General features: G+C 38.4%; 1 protein-coding gene across 1 annotated transcript in view; it reads left to right on the top strand.

Moving 5' to 3' along the window:
* Positions 1-21,843, top strand: part of SVEP1 (sushi, von Willebrand factor type A, EGF and pentraxin domain containing 1) — a 192,768-nt gene that overhangs the window by 95,807 nt on the left and 75,118 nt on the right. Inside the window, exons 15-24 of the mRNA XM_032418406.1 lie at positions 4,244-4,408; positions 4,941-5,174; positions 7,047-7,208; positions 8,787-8,948; positions 15,054-15,215; positions 15,608-15,699; positions 16,733-16,829; positions 18,894-19,007; positions 20,253-20,366; positions 21,187-21,388. Coding sequence (XP_032274297.1) covers positions 4,244-4,408; positions 4,941-5,174; positions 7,047-7,208; positions 8,787-8,948; positions 15,054-15,215; positions 15,608-15,699; positions 16,733-16,829; positions 18,894-19,007; positions 20,253-20,366; positions 21,187-21,388 — 1,504 coding nt within the window. The remainder of the gene's footprint in view (positions 1-4,243; positions 4,409-4,940; positions 5,175-7,046; positions 7,209-8,786; positions 8,949-15,053; positions 15,216-15,607; positions 15,700-16,732; positions 16,830-18,893; positions 19,008-20,252; positions 20,367-21,186; positions 21,389-21,843) is intronic.

Genomic DNA, 21,843 nt, shown 5'->3' with positions numbered 1-21,843 from the left:
TGGTGTCCATTAGCATGGTAAATGGTTTTCCACCCCCTCACTTTCAATCTGGGGGTGTCTTTGGGTCTAAAATGAGTCTCTTGCAGACAGCATATCGATGGGTCTTGTTTTTTAATCCAATCTGATAGCCTGTGTCTTTTGATTGGGGCATTTAGCCCATTTACATTCAGGGTAACTATTGAAAGATATGAATTTAGTGCCATTGTATTGCCTGTAAGGTGACTGTTACTGTATATTGTCTGTGTTCCTTTCTGGTCTATGTTGCTTTTAGGCTCTCTCTTTGCTTAGAGGACCCCTTTCAATATTCCTTGTAGGGCTGGTTTCGTGTTTGCAAATTCCTTTAGTTTTTGTTTGTCCTGGAAGCTTTTTATCTCTCCTTCTATTTTCAATGACAGCCTAGCTGGATATAGTATTCTTGGCTGCATATTTTTCTCATTTAGTGCTCTGAATATATCCTGACAGTCCTTTCTGGCCTGCCAGGTCTCTGTGGATAGGTCTGTTGCCAATCTAATGTTTCTACCATTGTAGGTTACATATCTCTTCTCCCGAGCTGCTTTCAGAATTTTCTCTTTGTCTCTGAGACTCGTAAGTTTTACTATTAGATGTTGGGGTGGTGTTGACCTATTTTTATTGATTTTGAGAGGGGTTATCTGTGCTTCCTGAATTTTGATGCCTGTTTCTTTCCCCAAATTAGGGAAGTTCTCTGCTATAATTTGCTCCAATATACCTTCTGCCCCTCTCTCTCTTCTTCTGGGATCCCAATTATTCTAATATTGTTTCGTCTTATGGTATCGTTTATTTCTGCCCTCGTGATCCAGTAGTTGTTTATCTCTCTTTTCCTCAGCTTCTTTATTTTCCATCATTTTGTCTTCTATCTCACTGATTCTCTCTTCTGCCTCATTTATCCTAGCAGTTAGTGCCCCCATATTTGATTGCACCTCATTAATAGCCTTTTTGATTTCGACTTGGTTAGATTTTAGTTCTTTTACTTCTCCAAAAAGGTTTCTCTAATAACTTCCATGCTTTTTTCAAGCCCAGCTAGTATCTTTAAAGTGATGATTCTGAACTCTAAATCTGACATCATACTAATGTCTGTAATGAGTAGGTCCCTGGCAGTCGGTACTACCTCTTGTTCTTTTTGTTGAGGTGATTTTTTCCGTCTTGTCATTTTGTCCAGAGGAGAATAGATGAATGAGAGAACAAAATGCTAACAGGGTAACAACGTCCCAAGAAAATATACTCTAAACAAATCAGAAAAGACCTGAAGCAGGGGGAAAAGAAAGGGAAAGAGAGAAAAAAGAAAAAGAAAAAAAAAAAAAGAAAAAGATAAAGATAAAAACAAACAAAAACAGAACAAAACAAAAAAAAAAACAGAATATGATCAAATATGATCAGGCTGGTGCATAGATCAGTGCCACACACTAGATTTTGGGTGTATTTTGGTCTGTTAGAAGAAAGTGCCTCCCAAAATTTTAAAGAAAGAAAAGCTTATATATGTACAAAAATAAGGGTTGATATGATGAAGGGATGGAATATGACTGTAAAGATGAAAATTATAAAAAATTTTATAAAAGGAATTGATAAGTTGTTTGAAAAAAGAAAGAAGAGGTTAAAAAAAAAGAAAAAAGGAGAGAATGTGATCAGGCAGGGGAGTAGAAAAAAACCATACACTAGAGATTTAGGGTATATTTTGGTCTGTTAGAAGAAACTATCTCAAAATTTTAAAGAGAGAACAACTTATATATATATGCCAAAAATATGGGTAACTACTATGAAGGGATAGAATATGACTCTAAAAATGAAAAATAAAAATGTGTTTTAAAAAAGGGATTGATAAGATGTTGGTTGAAAAAGGGAAAAAGAAAAATTCAAAAAAAAAAAAGTTAAAAAAAATTAACTTTGAAAGACTAAAGAATCATGGTAAAAAAGCCATGAATTCTATGTGCAGTATTCCCCTAGCGCTGGAGTTCTGCCGTTCTCATTGATCGGTAAACTTGGTCTTGGCTGGCTGTTCTCGCTGATCTTCTGGGAGAGGGGCCTGTTGCCGTGGTTTCCAAAAGTCTTTGCCGGAGGCGGGATTGCCCCGCCCTTGCCGGTCCAGGCTAAGTAATCGGCTGGGGTTTGCTCTCGGGAGCTTTTGTTCCCTGCAAGTTTTCCGTGCTGCTTTGGAGGCCGAGAGTGAAAATGGCGGGCTCCCAATATCCGCCCCAGAGGAGCTGAGAACTCGGGGCCCGCTCCTCAGTGCGCCCCCAGAGAAAAGCCGTCAGTCACTCCCGTCTCCCCAGTCTCCGGCCGCACTCCGTGCTCACCCGGCCTGTGACCGCGCCTTTCTATCTGGCACCTGACCCCATGTGGAGTCTCCAAACCCAGCAGATCCCCGCGGTGCGCTCCCGCGCCGCTCCTCCGGGGGAAGGAAGGGGAGTCTCCCTGGATCTGCCGCTTGTTGGGTCCCTGCTGGAGGAGCAGTGGCCCGACTGTGCCGCAGATCACGGTTTATGGCAACCCCGAGCTGAGAGCCCGCCCCTCGGCTCCGTCTCTGCAGCCGGCTTCCCCGCTCCGATATCTGGGAGCTCTGCTGCACTCGGGCACCCCCGGTCTTTCTGTGATCCCGAGGGTCCTGAGACCACACTGTCCCGCAAGGGTTCACCCCCTGCTTAGCCACTGGAGTGACGTCCCTCAGCGGAGCCGACTTCTAAAAGTTCCGATTTTGTGCTCCGCGGCTCTATCACTTGCCAGAAGTGGCCGATGGAGGCCCCTCCCCCACCGTCTATCCTCCCGAATATCGCCTCGGATTCACTTATCCCCACATCCTGCCTTCCAGAAAGTGGTCGCTTTTCTGTTCAGAGAGTTGTTGCTATTCTTTTCTTCGATCTCCTGTTGAGTTCGTAGGTGTTCAGAATGGTTTGATCCCTATCCAGCTGAATTCCTGGGACCAGACGAAACCCAGGTCTCCTACTCCTCTGCCATCTTGCTCTGCCCCGCTCATCTGTTTTTTTATAATGGCTACATAATGCTTGTGGGAAAGATGTTTAAGTGAAAAACAAAAATATTTATCTTAGGTAATTTTAATGGCCAAAGACATAAATTAGACAAAAAAAATTTTTAAGAGCTTATTTTATTTAAAACTCTAAATTTCATTTAAAAATCTTAAACCACTTACATAGGTGGACAGGCCTGTATAAATACAATTTGATATTTAAAGCACATAATCACGCAACAACAATATACCCAGACCAATATTAATATCATTTACTGAGGTTTTAGAATGAGTCAAATGCTGAGCTGAATGGTTTATATATATTGTCTCAGTTATCTCCCAAACCTGTGAGGTCAGAAGAATGACCTCAACTTATAAATGAAGAAACTGAGGCTGAGAGAGAGGAAAGTAACTTGACTAGAATTGTACACCCTTATACCCTACATCCAGAAGCTACAATCTGAATCCATGTGGGTGGTCACAATGGCACTGGGGCATCTAAAGAATCTCACATATCCGTGTTATATACTCTAGCCTGGTTACATACACATTTAACTTACATGCTACCTTCAGAAACTGTCCCCACCTTTAAAATTTATTTATTTATTTTAGAGAGAGAGAGTGAGCACAAGTGGGAAGGGCAGAGGGAGAAGGAGAGAGAATCTCAAGCAGACTCTATGCTGAGCATGGAGCCCACGATGTGGGGATTGATCCCACGACCCTGAGATCACAACCTGAGCTGAAACCAAGAGTCCTTTGCTTAACTGACTGCACCACCCAGGCACCCCTGCCCCCACCTTTAAAATATAATGCAGTATCCTGAATAATCTTCATAAAAGGAAACCTGTTCATTTGCATTAAGTTTATAAAGCTGATATTAAAATTTTTAAAAAAGAATGGAGCAAACCCTGAAGGGAAGTAGGAATTGATTAAAATTCTGCACCCACATCCTATTTACCTCTAAAGCTAAGGTAATTAACTATTAACTCAAAGGTAAGAATGGCTTAAATGCCCAGGTAGCTCCAAAGGGACTTTTCTTTCTTCTTGTGCAATTCATTGGTAATCTAGATCTAAAATGAAGTGCCTAAAAATTACAATATAAGATTATAGATGAGAAATAAATGAGATTCTAGGTGCATCCCCATATGCAGTACATTATGGACAATTGAAGAAATAGGGGCAATTTGACTTGTGGCTTAACATTCAAACCTAAATGCGGATAAAAAGGCAACTGTAGAATCTTGTTTCTCTGCCCCAACTGTCCAGGACCTGGTGGTTGGGGTGCAGCTAATAGGCTGGATTACTCTTACGATGATTTCTTGGACTCCATGCAAGAAACACCCACAGGTGTCGGCAAAGCCAGATCTTCACGAATTAGAAGAAGTGCCCCATTATCTAACCACAAAATTAAGTTAATTTTTAACATCACAGGTAAGGATAGACTGTTTGAAAAGACAATATTATGTGAAATTCTTGGTGGGAAACCTATTTTGCAAATTTTCCATGTGTTATCATTCTTAGGAAATAATCCTGGAACTGAAAATTAGGGAGAGCACAATCACCTAAGTTTTGTCATTTTTTGCAATTTAATATCACAGATGTATTTTATGATTCTCGCAGCAACAGGCATCCTGCTTTGTACTCATCTTGGCATGACGAACTAAGGCATGTTTTTAAAAAGCAAGAATTTACAGAAATTTAACATGCTGTAAGGAAGAGCTTCACAAAAAGGTGATGTAGATCCAGCAAATGAGAGAAGGATTAAAACAAATTGCATTGTTCTTAATATTATCCATATACTAGTTGCTCAGTAAGTAGTGGTTGAGTGTGAGTTTATTTTTCCCGGAAGATTTTTAATACGCCATTTCTTTTTGGTAAAAAACAAAACAAAACTAACTACAAATGGTTTCCTGAAACACCATGTGTGTGTGTTATGTTTTATTTCGTCTTGTTTTTATCTCAGCTAGTGTGCCATTACCCGATGAAAGAAATGATACCCTTGAGCTGGAAAATCAGCAACGACTCATTAAGACTTTGGAAACCATCACAAATCAACTGGAAAGGACCCTCAGTCAGGAGCCCATGTATTCCTTTCAGCTTTCATCTGAAATTCTGGTAGCCGACAGCAATTCGTTAGAGACAGAAAAGGCTTTCCTTTTCTGCAGACCAGGCTCGGTGCTGAGAGGGCGTATGTGTGGTAAGACTTTTTGCTGCAATAAAAAAATATCTGGCTCATAGTGGGTCAAATGAGATGAGTAGAGCCGCTTTACAACTATACAAGGGTATTGAAATGAAACATTTTGCAATTGTTGTGTGGTTGTTCTTATTATTATTTTGTCTCAGGAATCTAAGTAAACCACCATTGTTCAGGACAAGAAAACTATTTCAGGTAAGGGACTCAGATCTTAGTTTTATTTCTAGATCTTTAGAGCTCACAACTTTTAGCAGCATCTCCAATAATAATGACTAATACTTTTTGACCACTTCCGTAGGCTGGCTGAGCACCTCTCGTGTTTAATTCTGTTTAGCAACTCTGTGAAGTGCTATTACTAGTAAGCACATTTTACAGATGGCAAAACTGAAGCCAGAGAGGCTGGGAACTTACTCAGGAAGTCTTATCTATTAAGACAGTAAGTGGTGTAGCTGAGATTTCCACCCAGGTAGCCAGTGCCAAATTCACATGGCATAAAATCAACCATTTTAAAGTGTATGTTCAGTGGCATTTAGCACATTCACGATGCTGTTCAGCCATCACCACCACCAAAATATTTTCATCACCTCCAAAGGAGACCCCCAATAACCATTAAACAGCCACTCCTCATTCTCCTTACCCACAGCCCCTTAACTTTTAATCCAGACTACCACAATCTGGATCAATTCCAGCCTGTTTCCCAAGTAAGTCATTGTTTATAGATAGGGGAGACTCCTCTAACCAAACTCTGTATGTGAGTCTGGTGTTTACCTCTCTGGAGGCATGGGGTCTTTCCCCTTGCTTGGAAAACCTTCCTCAACAGTTCTTATTGATATTCCCAGAGCTCACTTACTTGGGTGATAAATTCAGCCCAACAAAAGCACCTTAAAATGGTCATTCTGAACCTGTTCTTGTTTCCTCCCTACGTTGTGAGTAAAAATTAAGAATCCCCTTGATCGGTGTTCTGCGTTTCTCAGTATGGTCTTCAGACCACCTGTGTCAGCATCCCCTGAAGGGCCTATCAGAGTGCATCTTGACTAGGGCCCCATCCCAGAACTAATACATCCGACACTTGGGGGGGCAGAGCCTTGGAATCTGAATCTTTAGTAAGTTCCCACATAATTCTTACACACTTTATCATCAGAATCATCTAGGTGCTAATTTCAAGTATCCTCTCTATACAAATACTCACTTTGCTAGCAGTCTTTCCATGGGCTTAACATTCCACTTTGGTCTCAGAAATCCTGAGTCACTTCAAGCCTGCCAAGTAGCAGACCCAATCTCCAAGGAAGGAAGGTCCTCAAATTGGCCTGTTTCCTCGGGACCCTTGAGTCCAAGGATGTCTCAGCCTTACCTTTAGTGGACAGTATTTCCTGTAAGCAGAGATGAGGGTCTGCTTAACTCACCTGGTTTAGACTCACAACTTTTGCTTGGTTTTGTTTCTAGAAATGATGCTGTAACAGACCAGCAGTCAGTTTCATAAGGGAACCATTTGGAGGAACAGCTAAGAAACAGTTTTTCATATCTTGAAACCTCAGATTAACCTAAGTGTTCATGTTTTATTCTTTCCTTACAGCAGCCTTTTCTTTGTTAGCTATATGTTTCCCAGGATGATCTGGTTTAACCCACACTTTAAGGCTCCTATCACACAAGCCCTAAGCTTGGGCAATAAGAATTTTCATTTTCTTAAAAAAAATCTTACCGTTTGTTTCTAGGAATACATTTCTGGAAGGTTTATCTTGTGAGTAAACCTCTGACAGTAAGACTAGTACTTGGAAGCATGCTTTATTATTTTCATGCCTTAGGAAAAAGGAACCTAAATGTGTTCCGTTTCTATAGTTTACTGGTTTCAGTGTTTCCTGTTGGTTTTCTTTTCAGTCAATTGCCCTTTGGGAACCTTTTATTCTCTGGAACGTTCTATCTGTGAAAGCTGCTTGCGCGGATTCTATCAGGATGAAGAAGGGCAACTGGAGTGCAAACTCTGTCCAGCTGGGACATATACTGAGTATCTCCATTCAAGAAGCATCTCGGAATGCAAAGGTAATGGCCTAGTGCACATTTTGACCAGAAGCCTGAATTTTACCTTCACGTATGAAGTCTAAATGGCAAATAGGATGAAATAAGAGCATTACTACAAGCAATTTCATTGATTTATTTTTTTCTTTTAATTTTAAATTGTTACCTTAATGTTTCCCTCACTTTAAAGAAGTCTGTTTTTTTTCCCTTTGGAACATTCTGTTGCTCTAAGTCAAACTCCATTGTCAATAATTCTAATCCACATTTTTTAAAAAGATTTATTTATTTATTTGAGAGAGAGAGAGCACAAGTGGGAGGGGCAGAGGGAGAGAGAGAACCTCAAGCAGACTCCACGCTGAGCATGGAGCCTGACCCGGGGCTCGATCCCAGGACCCCGATTTCATGACCTGAGTGGAAATCAAGAGTCAGATGCTTAACTGACTGCGCCACCCAGGTGCCCCAATTCTAATCTGCATTTATCAGTTAACTCAGATTTTTTTATCGAATCTCAAATTAATTGGTGGAAAGGACTTTCATAACACTTTAGCAATCATGAGTTTGCATTTTGTTAGAATAATATTTGATACAATGAGATCAATTCTCCATTTACTTGGAAATTAATAACTATAGGTTACTAATATGCATGTATTCTTGCTACTAAAATACTCCATATTTTCAAAACATTTTATTATCATTCTCAATAAACATTTCTGATGGAAACATTTTCTTTCACGATTAAAGTTACAATAAGATACACCTAAGGGGCTCCTGGCTGTCTCAGTCAGTAGAGCAGGGACTCTTCATCTTGGGGTCATGATTTTGAGCCCCATGTTGGGTGCAGAGATGACTTTAATAAATAAACAAACAAACAAACAAACTTTAAAAAAAAAAGATACACCTAAAAGAAGAAATTTCAGAACTGTGCCCCTTGCTGTTGTTACAAATGCAGGTGTGATTGTTCAATGACACATAGAAACTGGAGAGCTCTACTAGGTGATTAGAAGTGCGCTAAAAATGCTGACAATGAGCATCATTTGGAGAACAAGAGCAGAAGAAAAGGATTGTGCACTAGGGGTTGAGGATTCTGGCCCTAGTCCTGCTCTCCCACAGAACCATTGCTATGAATCTTAGAAAGTTGCTTAATCTCCCTGGGCCTCATGCTAAGACTACTTTTACTTTCTACTCCACCAGCCCCCCGATGGGGTCTGCAGATAGGGGGACATAAGAGGGCCAATTCGTAGAGAAACAAAGGTGCCAGTGTACTTACGAGGCTCTCGCCCAATTTGAGGTTTTGTTTCTGTTACTCCAGAGAATTGAGTACAAGCTGAGAACTTAGACAAGAACAAGTTCCCCTCTGCACAACTTGTTCTTGTCACAACACCTTTCTGAGATGAGATTTCTGACTTCACTCAAAAACCATTTATTGGTACTTTCTCTGTGGCTATGCCAGGTAATAAAGAAAGTAACCGGAAATCAGTCTAAAGCTTATTAGCGCAGAGAAGCATGAAGCAGTCTGAAACTACCGTCTATATGCTTGGAGTACTTTGTGTTTTGTATAGCTTAATGTCATCATTCTTAACCATATTACATTTTTCTTTTCAGCTCAGTGCAAACAAGGCACCTACTCATCAAATGGGCTTGAGATTTGTGAATCGTGTCCCCTGGGCAGTTATCAGCCAGCATTTGGTTCCCGGAGTTGTGTCTCATGTCCAGAAAATACTTCCACTGTGAAAAGAGGAGCCGTGAATATTTCTGCTTGTGGAGGTTATCAAAGCCTTAGACACTGATATTTCTTCAAACCCCATAGATTCTATGCATGGAGGAGTGGACTATTTTCAGCAAAACCATATGTCTACTGTATGCAAAGAATGTAAATAACTGTCTCTTCATGGAGAGTTTCCATGTATTCAGCCAGTCAATGCTTAAGTATAAACACTCTCAATATAAACACTGTGCTGGTGCCTTTAGGAACACACAAAAAAAGTACAAGACTTGGTGCTAGTATTCAACATTAATGAACATGTGGCTTCATTATATGGTAGAAACGCATCTCATCTAGGAACTTCGTTTCTTCCTTTCTAAAGTGAGGTCCTGTCTCATGTTCCTTGAAACTCTAAAAAGACATTTTATGAATTATGATATTTCATTTCCTACAGTTTGCAGGTTTTTGTGAGTGGTTATCCACTCTGGCTGCACTTTGGAATTATCTGCACATTTACCTCAGCATTTTTAAAATAGTGAAGCCCAATCTTGGCTCCCAGACATTCTGACTTAACTTGTCTGGTTTTCTTTTTAAGTGCCCCCACCTTGCCCCCAGTGATTCTTAAAGTAACAGGAAAAATTGAGTACGACTAATTTCAGATCTCAAATGTCAGCATGAAGGGCTTAAAAACATAGATTGCTGGCCCCAGCCCTCAAGTTTTTAAGTCAGCAGGTCTGGTGTGGGGCCTGAGAATTTACATTTCCAACTAGTTTGCCAGGGATGCTGCTTCTACTTGGTCCAGAGACCATATGTTGAAAACCACAATAAACATAAAAAGATTAGAGTTTCAATTTTCAAATATTTCTAACATCCCTACCAAGTACAGTTTTCCAGCACGGTAAAGGCTAGAAGATGTAAACAAAACAAAAAGATGAAAACTTAAAATGGCCGTGAAACTAAGAGTCAAGGTCATCCTGCTGCCAGGAACTCCAAACTCCACGTACTTTGCAAAGTCAATGGAACTCGATTAAAAATAAAAAGTTGTTGGCCTACCTCTGCTATATCACTGGGAACAGAACAAACATGCTGGCTGAAACATGACTTTTTAAAAAATTATATATCCTCCCCTTTTTCTACACCCTTATTTAAAAATCTAAGGTCTATGGCCATCTGAAAATTAAAAAACTGTTCCCTTATTGAATAGCAATGTTTTTAAGAGACCAATCTGTTTGCTCTCCATTTCTTTCAAGCTGCGCGCGCGCGTGCACGCGCACACACACACACACACACACACACACAGCCTCATTGTACCCCAGTCATATATATCTCTGCATCCAGTTAGAAGCAAATTCCCAGAAAACAACTATGTACATAGGACATTTTTGTATGGCGCTGGGAGGGGCGTGTCCAGCCTTGCATCTTGGGAGATGTAGTCCTCATAAATTAGTGAGGCAGGGAGAAAATGGGGAAGCCTACTATAATTACAGGTTTTTATATACTCCATCTGTTTAAATTATCTCAATGTAGTAGGATCACAGTAGATACAAGTCTGTTAGACCTGAGGAATTGGGCAAGCAGTATTCATTAACTTGATGTTTCACTGAAGAGAAGAGAATTAACTAGGACCTGATTGAAACTCATAAACCATGTCTGTTGTGTAATACCAGCATTGAGGGTTTTTTTTTTTTTATTAAAAGGCAAATAAGGCTCCACATTATGGCTGAAATAGATCTACTAGAGACTCTTATTTTGTCAATATACAGATGAATTTTGGAAGAAGGTCTGCAGTGAAAATTCTCTTTCTCTTTCTCTCCCTCCAACCACAAAAGTAACTAGGATTTTTACAGTAAAACAAATTCAAAATTGGCGATTTTTCCCTTTAGCTTCCCAAATAAGCCTTGAGGTTTGTTTAATACCAAATTATTCCAATTAAGTCATTATGATTCCCAGAAAGTCTCTAAACTTCTGGTAACTGCTGTATTTCTCCTAATATATTCCCAGCACAAGTTTAACCACATTTTCTTGTCATGAGTGAGTTGGGAACAGCAACACTCAGCACTCTCCCCTGTGGTGGTAAATAAACACCATCTTACTTTAAACTTACATGTGTATGATTTCTAAAACAGTCCCTTATATATATTTTTCTTAGTTTTATTTATTTTTTAAAATTTTTCTTAGTTTTAAACTTCCTTCCTTCCTTAGTTTTTCTTTCTGTAGTGATTTATTTTTATATGTATGTTTATGGTTTACCTCACTTTTTACTAAAGTATCACTTTTTGCATTGTTTAGCATGTTGAACTTAAAATATAATCAACACAGCTACTATATTTAAGTATATTTCTATATTAAAGTAATATTTATTTCATGCATTTCATCTTTTATCACTACTTAAGATATTAAATATCTGTGGGTCTGTGGTTACAAACTCAAGAGTCTGAAATATTTTGTTTCATTTTATTTAATTATTAATTAATTTATTTATTTGAGAGAGAGAGCAGGGGCAGGGGGAGAGAGAGAGAGAATCTCAAGCAGACTCCCCGCTGAGTGCGGATCCCAGTGCGGGGCTCGATCTCATGACCCTGAGATTATGACCTGAGCTGAAGTCAAGAGTCAGATGCTTAACAACTGAGCCACCCTGGTGCCCTAGAAATTTTTCATTTTTTAAAAATGACTTTTATCTGAAGAATAAGTCCCACAAATGATTTTTTGGTGATGGTGTTGTTTACACATTGTCCTGTAGGAAAAGGAAAGATGATTGCTGAGCCAGGATGACATTTCTTACCCTAACCCTATAGGATGAAGTTAAAAGGAGACTTAGGATGAGAGTCTCTGACCTTTCAATTTGTCTTAGGAAACTCATTTAAAAGGCAAAATTCACTTGGCTCCAGGGCTCTGTATGTTATCTTTAACACTGTCCGGGAACAGACATGTGAGATTACATTTTTCCTGGTCATTTCAAGGCTCTATTTTTAATTCTATTTTAATATCACTTTTGGTATACTTAGATTTCTCTCTCTTTCTCTCTCTCTCTTTCTCTCTCGAGTAGGAGAAGTTAAAAGGATTTTGTCCCATTTTTATTGACTCAGAAACCATAGTTTCTTTGGTCAAGATTCAAAATGAAACTTTCTCCCCTCTCTTCTTAGGAAGTTAGACCATCAGGAACTGCCTCTGTATATGTGCATGTGTGTGTATTTAATACTGTATTATATACTACAGATAATGCTATTATTATGTATGTATGTTATATTTACACATACATATGCTATATGTGTATATGTATATTTACTATATGTGTAAATAATACATTAAGTATTGATTGTCCACTCCTGGAAAATATATTTCTGATGACAACTGTCTGCCCTTGGAATATAATTTAAGCTAATTTTCACATGAAAATTTACATTTTCTATGTCAAAAAACAAAGTATAGACGTCACAACAACGTGTTCATTAACCAATTTGCTGATTTTTAATCTTAAGATTTTATTATTACGTATTAGTATAATTTTTGGCATTCTGTCAGTTTCTAGGGGCATAGTCTTCTTTTTGAGGGTAAGATTGTGCCGAAAAAATTGTATGTGCAAAAGAGTTTAATTCATCATAGCATCTTGGTTTCACTGACACAATTTGTATTTTTACCTTATCACACACACTCATAGATATTTTCTCAAACCAAAGTTTTATACCTTTACCAGTGGAAGATCTATGCTTCCAGTTAACTACTTTAATTAGCTGTTTGGAGTTACCTTTTCCAAATAGGTAATCATTTTTTGAAACTTAAGATTCAGAAAACCCATTTTAAACTCAGCAACTTTCTTTCTTTCTTTCTTTCTTTCTTTCTTTCTTTCTTTCTTTCTTTCTTTCTTTCTTTCTTTCTTTCTTTAAAAGAATAAACTCAGCAACCTTATAATATGTTTGTGCAAAACCCTGTCTAGAACTCTGAGATCTAGCAACAAAGAATAGATTAATTTATTGCTGGTGAACCAAAGATACTTATAATTTAAAGTTTTAGGGGCTCCTGGGTGGCTCAGTTGGTTAAGAGTCTGCCTTTGGCTCAGATCATGATCTTGGGGTCCTGGGATCAAGCCCCATTTAGGGCTCCCTGCTCAGTGGGGAGTCTGCTTCCCATTCACCCTCTGCCTCCCCCCCCCCCCCCCCGGCTTGTGCATGCTCTCTCTCTCTCAAATAAATAAAATCCTTTAAAAAATGTTTTTAAAAAAGTTTTAATATAACAAATATTTTTGCTATAACGAGTATCTTGTTTGACCAAGATACTTATAGTTTAAAGTTTTAATATAACAGATGTAGCCAGAAGAAATCTGTTTTTCTTTTTTGTTGTTGTTTTTTTATTTTATTATGTTATGTTAATCACCATACATTACATCATTAGTTTTTGATGTAGTGTTCCATGATTCATTGCTTGCGTATAACACCCAGTGCTCCATTCAATGCGTGCCCTCTTTGATACCCATCACCAGGCTAGCCCATCCCCCCACCCCCTCCCCTTTGGAACCCTCAGTTTGTTTCTCAGAGTCCAGAGTCTCTCATAGTTCGTCTCCCCCTCTGATTCCCCCCCTTCATTTTTCCCTTTCTGCTATCTTCTTTTTTTTTTCCTTAACATATAATGTATTATTTGTTTCAGAGGTACAAGCATTAATATCTATGATATCTTCTGCCATCTCTTGGTTTGACTCCTGACTTTTTGTCAGTGATATAAAAGAGCACTTTTACAAAAGACATGAATGGCTGTTTCTGCTTAAACACTTTGATCTAAACATCTTGAGATTACCACAAATGCCTTATTGTTTATTTAATGGTTATGGTCATACCAAAAAAAGAGATGCCATTACTTGGAGTATCCTGCCCCATTGAGCCTCGAGTGCGTTTCTAAATTTTTCAACCACATTGCTAATCATATCTGCCATACTAATTTTTATTAACAAAAATCCAAAGCCTACGTGATAAATATGCTGAGATTCCCAAATAGCTACTTCTTTGTGTTCTGTCTTCTATTTAAATTTACGCAGACAAGTCTTAATAGTTTTAGTGGTTTTTCTCTGTTCATAATGGTTTAAGGGCTCATGCAGATGAGACCAGTTCATACAAGGAAAAGAACATGCTGAATTCATCTTTGGGTCACAATCTAAAATCCCAACCCAAAGATTGAGTCATGACTGGTCTGCCCCACTGTAGTTCTGCCAAAAGCAACCAAAATTTATCAAAGCAAATGCAGGTTCATGTTATGTTTGAAGCTATTTCTTGTTTGGTTAATATTCTACCAATTATTAGCAAGAGAATTTCAGATTTGGTTAAATCACAGTATTCAACTGGATGTTGTTTATAAAAAGCATGTCTAACACAAAATGACATTAAAAGGTTTAAAAGTTAAAAAAAAAAAAAAGGCCCTCTTCCCTATACAGAAGAGACAACAACACAGAAGAAATACAATTTTCTGACAAACATGAACTTAATTTATCATTGAAATGCAAGTTAAAATAACAGTGCAATTCCATTTTCACTTTCAAATTGAAAAAAGTATTTAAATGATCATTATCAGTAATGAGTATGCAGTAAGAGCAATTCCATACATTACTAATGGGGCTATAAGTTAGAACCATATTTTTTTGATGATTTGACATTATATATTATTGGCTTTAAATTTTCCATTATCTTTAGACCTATAGATTCAACTACTCAAATTCAGCTGTTCAAATTCAACGGTTATCCCTAGGAAAGAATCAGAGGTTTATGCAGAAAATTTCATGTCAGCATTATTTATAATAGCTAACAAATAGAAACAACCTAAATGTCCAATAGTAGAGGAAATGTGTCTCAATTATGTCCTGTCAATGGCATGCAATATTTTTCTTTTATTAAACACCATGTTATTTAACAATTTGTGAAATGCTGAGGATATAATGTAAAGTGGAAAAATCAGAATACAGTATTACATGATCAATTCAAATTTTTATTGAGTTAATGGGTGTTGTTAAGAGAGGAAGGAAACAGCAGAATGTTTATCTGGGTGATAAGATAGTATGGGTATTAAATATGTGCAAGAGAATATATTAGCAATTCAGTAGCTTTCTTACAAGCGAGGGTTAATGCACTTCTTTTAAAAGTAAACTATGTTGTTTTGGACTCACAAATGATTTTTTACCTTTGCAGTACCTTGTCCAGTAGGAGAATTCTCTCGTTCTGGATTAATGCCCTGTTATCCATGTCCTCGAGACTACTACCAACCCAATTCAGGAAAGTCCTTCTGCTTATCTTGTCCCTTTCATGGAACTACAGCCACCAGTGGTACCAGATCCATCACAGATTGCTCCAGTAAGAAAGATACACTTCATTTCTTATGTAATCCCACGTGTTGGAGACCTGTGTTTGTCTCGTGGTAGCTTCAATTCTGAATATCACTATTTTCAGTGGATTTGGGTGTCTGGTCTTTTGAGGCCTTTTTGATGACAATGACTCAAAGATTCTTACTTTGGCAACGTTGAACTTGATAACTTCCCAGTTTCTTTCTGAGAGTCTGGGATTTAATGATGTATCCCATCCATCTATATACTCTCTTTTTTACTATTCCTAAAACAAAATACATGTGACTTTACCTACTCTGAGAACTAGAACATTGACCATAGTATTTAGGTAGAATCTACTTATGGGCAATATGTACCACACACTAATATGGTTTTCTCATGTTTTCTTATTAATCTTATTAGCTTTTAGCTCAACATTCTCAGCAGCAGAGGAAAGTATAGTACCCCGTGCTTCTCCTGGACATATTAAAAAGAAGTATGAAGTCAGCAGTCAGGCAAGTCCCTTTTATACTTATACAATCTTCTCCAGTGGAATGTTTGGAAAAACACTCTGTCATTATACATGGTGTACAGAGGAAAACTACCGGAGCTGAAACTACCAGAGTAATATCTGGAACCCAGGAATATCTGGAATATCCTGAGACCTGGAAGTCTCAGGAACATTATCAATGAATAATAGTATTTACTTGTGACTTCTAATAAGAACTTTCCAAAAATGCAGCATTAGGAAAGTTCTAACTACCAAAAAATTGGGACTTTTCCCCAACAGTGTCTGGCATAGAGGATGCGTAGATGTGGGGAACCTTTAAATTCACTAATAATTAACACTTACCTCAAGCATAACCCATCATTTGAGTAAGAGGCATTTGGTTTAGCCAAAGGCCTTTGCTGGTTGGCAGGAAGAGTTACTCAACGTTCATGAAAATTATTTAAATTTTTTGTCAGGAAAAAAAAAGATCATTTATTGGAATAATGTATGTTAAGAAACATAACTCATGAACGTAACTAATTGTTTTCCTTTAAAAAAAAAAGACTAGTGAAGACCAATTATTTTGGTAGATTCAACCATTACTCTGAATAGACCTAGCCCAATGTCATGATGAATTCTTTGGCTTTAAATATTTTTAAGGAGGATAATAAAGTTGTATTTCTTATTTCAACTTCCTACCATCTTGTCCACACATACCGACTTTTAAGGGCTTTGTAAGTCATATTTGAAACTGAGCCTAGCAGACACAGAAATTTGTAAGAACCACTAGAGCAGTGACCCTGAAGACATATTAGAATCCACCGGCCAACTTGAAAATATAAGGATGCACAGATCCCACTCTCAGAGATTCTGATTAGCTGGTCTGGGGTGGGCAGGCACCAACATTATGCAGGCGGTGGTCCAGCTAGCTTGAGCGAACTCTCCTGGAAAAAGGAACCACCTGTCTGATACTGCAAACCTTCAAACTCCATAGTCAGCATTGCTTCGAAATGACTGGAGTGTTTTGTCTCTGATAGATTTCTTTTTGCCACCGGTAGGTTTTCCATGAATGCTTCTTAAACCCCTGCCACAATAGTGGAACCTGCCAACAGCTTGGGCGTGGTTATGTTTGTCTCTGTCCATCTGGATATACAGGTAACATAGACGAATGCAAATTTTAGTATATTTTTCAGATGAAATCATTGTGGTTTGCACATCAAACTATGAGATAAATACATGGGACTATATCAATGCATAAAAGTTTGGTTGAACAAGATAAACCAAGGTGAAAAAAAGTGTACATATCTTACAAATAACAGTTTTCCTTGCACATTTTGGAGGAAGAATAAAGAATCATCTTCTCTATGAAAAGGTCACATCATGGCTCACAATCTAAATAGGAATGCAGTTTCAGAGGCCAAGGTTCTACTCCAACACACTTAAATGTATGATATGTTACCCAACATAGAACAGATTGTCCAGCATAAATATTTTTGAACAAACTCCAGTTTCTCTCATAGGCTTCACATTAGTGGAAGTTCTTATGAATAGCTATGATTTGTTGCTTTGTTTCTATCTTTCTGGAAACCGTTCTTGGAAAAACAATATGGCTTTGAACTTGATTATGTAGAAATTATATAAGAATTATGTTTTCTTATAGTGTAATTCACATTCCAGTTCAGTTCAGAAATAAAATTTTTGAGGGGGAAATGAATTATATCTTAAAATTGCAATTCATTTCAAATAATTCACTATTTTCTCTTAGAAATGCAGTTTTTGCGTTTTTTTTACTTTTGTACAGCTAACATGAAATGTCATTTCAATGAGAAAGATGGCATTAAAATAAAAGAATTCACCACAAAATGAGCAAAAGGAAAACTGGAAAACGAATGTAGCCCAGGGCTATCAAGAATATTGGCATTCCACTTATTTCAGCTTGCTTATATGTGTATTGTGTGTGTCTCAATTTTTATAAAAATTTTTGTCCTGACATTCCATAAGAAATAATGGATCTTGTTCTAGAATTTTGTAAGCAAGTGGTGGTTGAGAAAGGGCATAATTTGGGCAGTGGTTCCCAAGTTTTGATGTGCATCAGAATCATCTGGAGGGCTTCTTAAAACACAGAGTACTAGACTCTAACCCAGAATTTCTGATTCAGTAGGTCTAGAGAAGTTTTGATCATTTTCATTTCTATCACATTCCCAGGTAATTGCTGATGCTCTTGGTCCAGAGGCCACACTTTGAGATTCCCTGGTGTAGAGGAAGAACATGGGTTTCTGGCAGAGCTAGCCCACAGATAGTTTATGTGCACTGTATCAGAAGATATGTCCCCACTCTGGGATACCTTGCATATGTGCTGAGATCTGGCAGGACTTAGCCCCACTCTACATTTTTCACTTTGGAGTGAAACTAATTTTATGCTATCAGGTCTTCCTCCCTGCCCTCCCCACCACCAGCTTCTAACTTGGAATTTTCTGCTATCTTTTATGTATCCTTATAAGGATATCTTTTCCTTTTTTTAAGATTTTATCTATTGATTTATTTGAGAGAGAGTAAGGGGGGAGGAACCATGGGGGAGGGAGAGGGAAAAGCAGACTCCCTGTCTGCTTTCTTAGATCTCAGGAGCCTGTCTTGATCCCAGGACCCCAAGATCATGCCCTGAGCCAAAGGCAGACGCTTAACCGACTGAGCCTGACACAGGGCCCAGATCCCAGGACCCTGAGATCACAATCTGAATCGAAACCCAAGAGTCAGAAACCCAACCTACTGAGCCACTCAGGCTCCCCTCCTTATAAGGATATCTTTTAAAAAAATATTTATTTATTTATTTTAGAGAGAGAGAGAGCAGGGCGGAGGGAGAGGGAGAGAGAAACTCAAGCAGACTCCACACTGAGCACAGAGCCTGACACGGGGCTCGATCTCATGACCCTGAGATAATGACCTGAGCCCAAACCAAGAGTTGAGCCCAAACCAAGAGTCGGATGCTTAACTGATTGCACCACCCAGGTGCCCCAAGATATCTTGAATCTCTAGAAAGAGGCAGTACTTTCACTAAATACTTAACTAGATGATAGCACTTAAGGAATTTTTGCCCTTTTCTTCACCACCACCACTCCCTATAAATTCAGATTATTGAGATAATTACCTTTAAATGATCATGGTTCTGTTTCTGTTGATCCCACTCTTTGATTGTCCTTCAGTATTTCATTTGCATTTCAGGCTTAAAGTGTGAAACAGACATTGATGAATGCAGCTCACTGCCATGCCTCAACAGTGGAATTTGTAAAGACCTAATTGGGGAATTCATTTGTGAATGCCCGCCTGGTTACGCAGGTAAGAAGAAAGTTTCTTGTTTTTACAATATAAACCTTGGAATCATTAAAATTTCATTGCTGGAAATCAAAACCACGGTGAAATACCACCTCACACCTGTTCAAATGGCTGTTATTGAAAGACAAGAGATAACAGTGTTGGTGGGGATGTGGAGAAATGGAAACCCTTGTGCACTGTTGGTGGGAATGTAAGTTGGTGCAACCGCTATGGAAAACAGTATGGAAGCTCCTCAAGAAATTAAAAATAGAACTACTGCATGATCCAGCGATTCCACTACTGGGTATCTATCCAAAGGAAATGAAATCATTATCTGGAAGGTTTGTTGATTGTAGCATTGTTCACAATAGCCAAGATACAGAAGCAAGCTTAAGTGTACCTTAAGGGATGAATGGATAAAGAAAATGTGATTGAGTTATATGTAATGGAATATTACTCAGCCATAAAAAGAAGGAAATCCTGCCATTTGCAACAACATGAGATAAAAATTGAGGGCATATGCTAAGTGAGATAAGTCAGACAGAGAAAGACATACTGTATGATCTCACTTTTATGTGGAATCTAAAAAAAGCAAGCTCATAGAAATGGATAGTAGAGGGGCGCCTGTGTGGCCCAGTCGGTTAAGTGTCTGCCTTCAGCTCAGGGCATGATCTCAGGGTCCTGGGATCAAACCCCATGTCGGGTTCAGCAGAGAGCTGCTTCTCCCTCTCTCTCTGACCCTCCTCCCCGCTTGTGCTCTCTCTCTCTCTCTGTCTCAAATAAAAAAAAAAATTTTTTTTAAAAAAGAAAGAAATGGATAGTAGAATGGTAGTTGTCAGGGGCTGGGGGTGGGTTACTGGGGATGTTTTTTAAGGGTATAAACCTGCAACTAGTAGATAAATAAGTCATATTTAAGAACTCAAGGAATAAATTCAACAAAGGGGTGAACAACTAGAAAATAATATAAAATTTTTATAATAGATCACACTTATCATCCTAACTAAAAAAAAAAAAAAAAAGCTAGCTATTCATAGTTATCATTTTCCATTGTATGTTGAAAATGTCAGTTTTCTTGCTAGAAAATTTTTGCAATAAATAGAATGGAAGAAAACATTTTATTTCAGTTTATTTGGCAGAGTTTTTCACAAACACATTAGCCACAATTTCTGATTGTTCTGCTGTTACACCTGAACAGCTTACTTGAAAACTATTCGTCTAAAATAACTTTCAGGTCTTCTCCAAGCTAAAATATTCTGTGATTCTTTGCAGGGAAACTATGTGAAGAAAATATAAACGAGTGTTACTCTAGTCCTTGTTTAAATAAAGGAACCTGCATTGATGGTCTGGCTGGCTATCGCTGCACCTGTATGAAAGGATACACAGGTGGGCCCATTCTTCCTGCGTTGGCATATTATCCTGCAAAGCACCACAAATTACTACATTTTTAAACATTATATTATGTTAATGTTCATTTTCTGATTTTGTAACCATGCTGTGATTATCCAAGAGGAAGTCCTTATTTTTTGAGGAAATTCACACTGAAGTATTTTGGGGTCAAAGGGCATCAGGGGTGCAGTTACTCACAAACAGCTTAGAAAAAAGTGTGTGTATGTGTGTGTGAGAGAGAGCGAGGGAGGGAGACAGAGAAAGAGACATAGAGAAGACAAGAGCTTGTATGCTAAGATAAACATTCAAGAAGGAACTGGAAATAAATCATGTAAGATCATACTGCAAATAGATGCTAAACAATATGATATATATATCATATATATAAATCATATATATAAATTATATATATATAATTTATAAAGAGAGAGTTCCCCCAAAAAATGACCAGTGAAGGAAAAAGGCAAGGTTAAAGAAACAGGAAAAAAGCAAGGTCAAAGAAACAGGAAAATTTTGAACTAAGTTTGCTAGTTTTATTTTTTAACATAGTCTCAATTAGATGTCCGTTACAAATGTTAGTTTCAGAAAGACCTAAGATCAAAAGAGCAGATTACCCAAAACACAATCCTAAAATGACTTACAAAAGCCAAAGCCCATTCAAGAGTAGATCTCAAACCCGTGTGAGAGGCCAGTAGTTCGGCAGCTTCCATTCCGATCCTTTAGGAGCGACGTCCTCCGAGAAGTCAACACTTCGATCCTAGTTTCCCAGGGGGGTTAGTTAACATTTGGGCTCTTTCTCACCCTGCTTCGTCCCCAGGCCTGCACTGTGAAACAGAAGTCAATGAATGCCAGTCAAGCCCATGCTTAAATAATGCAGTCTGTGAAGATCAAGTTGGGGGATTCTTGTGCAAATGCCCTCCTGGATTTTTGGGTACCCGATGTGAAAAAAACGTGGATGAGTGTCTCAGTCAGCCATGCAGAAATGGAGCTACCTGTAAAGATGGTGCCTATAGCTTCAGGTAAAACCCCAAGTCTGCTTCTTTGCACTGGTTTTCTTTTCTCAACCATTAGTCATTCTGCAGCCTTTATGGAATATTACTTCAAGTCCCAAGTCAGCCACTCCCTAATTCTAGCCCAAGGATAGGCAGCAGTAGACTTTCCCCACCAGCTGAGGTTCTGATTCACTAAGTCTGGGGTAGAGTCTGTAGTGTTTAAATAGGCAGCCTGTATGTTTTAAGTTCCCTAATGATTCTAATGCACAGCCAGATTTGGAAACCACCATTCTGTACTTGGGAAGTCATAAAAGATGAAAGGAAACAGAGTAACACAGAAACAAATGCCGAAGCACTAGACAAAACTCATTGTCAAGTGTCTTATGTTTTAGCCGGAGTTTTTGTGAAAACGTCAAAAGGAATTGTGCCATCATCCTGTCACAGAGCCAGTCTACATTCTATGTCTGCGGTTTTCAAACATT

Source organism: Phoca vitulina, unplaced genomic scaffold, assembly GCF_004348235.1.
Source record: "Phoca vitulina isolate PV1807 unplaced genomic scaffold, GSC_HSeal_1.0 scaffold21, whole genome shotgun sequence".
Lineage (NCBI taxonomy): Eukaryota > Metazoa > Chordata > Mammalia > Carnivora > Phocidae > Phoca > Phoca vitulina.
The sequence above is the reverse complement of the archived record's forward strand: the minus strand, read 5'-3'. Positions and strand labels throughout refer to the sequence as shown.